The sequence below is a fragment of the Crocodylus porosus genome, unplaced genomic scaffold (assembly GCF_001723895.1).
Source record: "Crocodylus porosus isolate Cpor-Errol unplaced genomic scaffold, CroPor_comp1, whole genome shotgun sequence".
NCBI classification, from domain to species: Eukaryota; Metazoa; Chordata; order Crocodylia; family Crocodylidae; genus Crocodylus; species Crocodylus porosus.
Window position 1 is genome coordinate 66,766,822 of NW_017728906.1, and position 4,533 is coordinate 66,771,354.

Sequence of the window (4,533 nt, forward strand, 5' to 3'; positions counted from 1 at the left end):
GGCTGGGTCGGGCAGTGCGCGAGCCGCGGCGGCAGCGGAGCACCTCAGCCCGGCCGGCGACGCCCGCGAAGCCAGTATGGGTAAGGCGAGGGCCGCACCGGGCGGGCCAGGGCGCCTGGGCTCTGCTACCCGCTCCTGCCCGGGCTTGGGGGGCACCTCGGGTCCGCTTGCTTCTGCCCCCGGCCCGCCTCCGCTGGGGCTGCGCGCGGAGGAGTGGGTCTCTGCGCCCGCCTCGCGGTGGGGACGCGGGGCGCCGCGCTGGAGCAGCCGCTCTCTGCTTCTGCTGGTCTTTACCGCTTTTTGCCTAACCCACATGCTAGGCAGGCTGTGCACGCGCCCGGCACGTTGTACATGGGTGCACACTCACGTGCCTGGCATGCTACGCGTAGGTGCATACATGCCTGTGCCCAGCATACTATATGCACATCCACACTTATGCCTGTGCCCAGCATGCTATACATAGGGGCACACTCACATGCCTGTCCCCAGTATGCTATATGCACATGCACACTCAGGTGCCTGTCCCCAGTGTGCTACACGCATGCTTGGCTTGCTGTACATATGTGCACGTGCCCAGCACACTATACATGAGTGCACAGACTTGTACCCAGCATGCTATGCAGGTGTGCACACTCATGTGCTTGTACATGTGCGTACAGTATGCCAAGCGCAAGTGTGCCTGGCATGCTACATGTATGTACACACGTGTGCCTGTGCCTGGCACACTATATGCATGTGCACACCAGTATGGTATATACTTGTGGAGATGCACACATGCATGCACGTGCCTGGCATGCTATACCTACATGCAGATGTGTACACAAGCTATAATTCACAGTACTTGTGCAGTTGTGTTAGTGCCATACTTAACGGAAAGCTGAGAAGTTTTTGCTAATCAGCTCCAGCTGTAGTACATTTGGGGGTTGTGGGGGAAAGGCTTGAACCTAAAGCTTCTTGCATGTGATCATATGAATTGGGTCTGGTGTACTTTTTGTCATGCCTTACTAGCTGAAACATCGTAGTCAGCAAAATCTCTTGACTAGCCTGTTTATCCAGAAGATGCTGTCTCCAAGTAGATGGGCATAGGGGGGAGGGGGTATATCTCAGCTTGTGGTGCAAGACAATGTAGTGAATGTAAATCTCAGAGGAGTGTCTGTTCCTTTGCTGCAGACTGATCTAGTCACCATCTGCACAGAAACTATGGGCTAAGCATAACTCTGCAATGAAAAGTGATCGTAAAGGGAGCTGTTTCTGTATCTGGCCTTAACTTTGTGTGAGCACAATGAATTTCAGTTTCCTTAATTATCTCCATAAACATTGGTTTACTAATGGTGTTTGAGCTTCTCTTGAAAGGCCAATGGCCTATGGTGTGCACACTATGGTGTGGTGGGTTCTTTGTTGCTTTTCGGTGACTAAAGCTTTACTTGCTTAGTATTTATTTCCCTCTTTTTATTTCTGTTAAAAAAACAAATGAATCCAGTTACAAATGTGAAGTCTGATTAGGGAGTAAGAGAGTAAGGTCTTTGTGGGGAGAGGAGTTGTCTCTGTTAAACTGTGCTTAGGAAGTGGCATGTGTACCTGTAGTGCTAGGGATGGTGACACAATTCCATTTAACACAAAGGTCTTGCCAGTTATCAATGTAATTGAGGCAGATAGTTTAAAAGACATTAAACTTTAGTCTTTGATGTCTTAATTCCCAAATTAAGGGAAAGGGGTGGCCTCTGGTTCCTGAAACTTAAGTATTTTCTTCACAAGTGAATCAATGGGTGCAGAAGTCAAGGGCCCAGAATGGGAATACATACCCATACATGTACTGTATTCACGCTCTTTTATAACAGGCCTTCCAGTTTACAAGGTTTAAGCTTTCTTTTCAATCCACAGTGAAACGAAATGAAGTAAGATGCAATAAGTTATTACATTTGAAGTTACTGATGGAAAAAGTATGGTTGTCTCACTGTTTTCTGAAATGTGACCGAACGGTCCAGTTGCCACTGCCATTATATTATTGCTAAGAGGTTCCTGCTGCTAAAACAGAGCTGTCAATACATGTTTGCATATTAATGTGTACATACTGATGTTGGCAGCATCTCTGGTTTTAATTAAAGTAGAACACGATTATTCAGCCAAGGCCGAAAAAGAAGCCAACTAAATTCCTGTGTACTCTGTTAAATTAACTCACATCAACTAACTTTTTAATATTAAAATGTTTTCTGGTTTGTACTTTGGTAATAAAGATCTGACTTCTGGAATGGTTTGGCATTTTTGCTGAGCTTGGAGTTTTTGTTTTGCTTTGCTTTCTTCTACTTTATATTGTGTGTGACATCATCATAGCTTACATTTCTGTAGTTTTTATACCAAATCAGTGTTATACTTTATTTTCACGGATTGATATCAGTAAGTCTTTGAACAGCAGTCTGAATTGGGGAAATAGAAAGGAGGAGTTTGGGTTCACAAAGTGTGTTATTAAATTACAGCCCTTTGACAGGTCAAACTTATTGAATAAAGACACTTTGGTATCAGACTGTAACTTTATTTGTAAAATATGAAAGTGTTGGTAGCTAAATTAACACTTCCTATATGAAGAGGTTCCCCATGTCTGTATTGGTATTCCACCAATATATTTGAAAACTGAACTTAAATTTATGAAAGAAAAACGATTATATAGTTAATCTTATGCATAGTTTGATATAAAAGTATTATTTTGGAAATATTTCAGGTAATCTATATTCTGTATTAATTCTCTAAGCCTTTCAGACTTAATTTTGCAAAGATTTAAAATAAATCATTGTACTAAAGTAATGTGGACCATACTGATTTAAGAGGTAAGAGATAAGAAGCTGTAAAACAGGCAATTAGTAAAAATGCAAAACAGGAAAAAAAAAACACTTTTTGACTCTAACAATTACAACTCTAAAGGTCTAGTTCTTAAACTGGTAACTTTTAAAGCGTTTCTTGTTTGTTAAATTGAAATCTCTAACTGCACATAACCAATTTTACGATAATTGGGGAGGAAAGGCCTTGAATATAAATGTTTATGGAATATATCAAGATGGCATGTTGGTCATATCTCTTCAGCTGGTGCTACTTTGTAAATAAAACTTTTTGTTGTTGGTGTTGCATAACAGTTGCCTTGGCATTGCGTAGGGTTGACTAATTAATCCTAGTTATGATTTGCAGTAGTCAGACCAGGATTGTTGGCACTTCATTCCTGTAGCTTTAACAACTAATACAGCAGACTTCATGCTGTAACTGCAGAGGCACCTTGGATCATCAGGAGAATGATTTTAAATTTATTTTTTGTTGTTTTAGTTTCCTTCTTTCTAATTAGACCCATTGAAATAGCCAGTCCTCAGGCAAAACATTTTTATGGTAGATTGTAGAATTGGAGATCACTGAACCTGAATTTTTTAGAGCTGCTGGAATCCTTTAACTTGATTAGGCATTTAGAGTACTCAGCACTTCTAATAGTTTGGGTGATTTTATGTTTAGTAATATTTACATTTTACATTGACTCTGGGGATTTTGGAATTATCCAGCCCAATACTTTGCACATCTTGTGAGAGAGGAAAAACCCATCATCTTCCTGTACACAACATTTCAGCCTTTCTAAATTCTCATTTGAACAGTTGAGAAATGAACACTAACACCAAGAAGAACGAGGTGTATAAATAATTTGTGAAGTTGGAAATGGACAGTATAGCTTTCCCTAAAATGTTTTTGTCAGCCTTCATGCCTTTCTTTTTCCCTTCTCCTGATCCTAAAATGTATTGAAGAGAAATAGTTTTGGTTTTCAAATCAAAGAGGCAAAGCATGTATCCATTCCTACCCCCCACCTCCACATACACTTTAAAGGAGAAAACTCTTGCAGGTAGGTAGAAAAGAAGCTGGGTATAATGGGATGGTTTGCAGAGCAAATAAATGTCCTGTTCAAAGTAACAACATTCTACTATAGACTAATATCAAAAGAGGCTATCTTCATGTAAAAAATAATCCACAAAATAGTAACTTAAATATGGAGACTTTTCTCAAAAGGGGGGTCATTTAGACTCAGGAGAGCAGGTGTATGTGGTAGAGTGTCCTATGTATAGTTTTCTTAGAGAATCCTTACATTTGGTATATGCCCAATGAATCTCCGTAGGTGATACAGGCTGGGAGAACTTAGACAAGTATGTTTCAGTTTGTTGTTTATGAGATGGACTGGAATACTCTTTAAACTGCTCTTTCTTCTCCTGAACAGCTGGAAAATCCTGAAAGAAAGCAGCCTTCTTTCTTCCTATTCAAACTGTACATTTTGTGCAGGCAGGATTTCAAGTCGTCTTGTATGGCACAGTAATTGTAAAATCTGATTAGTAGTGGCTCTTAAGGTTGTTTAGATTTCAACTGAAGGGTCCTGTGGCACAAGTCTTTATACATCTTTTACTATTATAATGTAGGTTTTATAACTAAGAAATTGATATAGAATTTGTCTCCCAAACTTTGCCACCATCTCTTCTCCTAATCCACCAGACATACTTTGGTGGATTTTTTTTTTCT

At 40.7% G+C, this 4,533-nt stretch overlaps 1 protein-coding gene across 1 annotated transcript in view; it reads left to right on the forward strand.

Moving 5' to 3' along the window:
* The first annotated feature begins 41 nt into the window (after nt 1-41).
* Nucleotides 42-4,533, forward strand: part of GPM6B (glycoprotein M6B) — a 164,308-nt gene continuing 159,816 nt past the window's right edge. Inside the window, exon 1 of the mRNA XM_019529303.1 lies at nt 42-80. Within this exon, the coding sequence (XP_019384848.1) occupies nt 77-80 (4 nt within the window). The 5' untranslated portion in view covers nt 42-76. The remainder of the gene's footprint in view (nt 81-4,533) is intronic.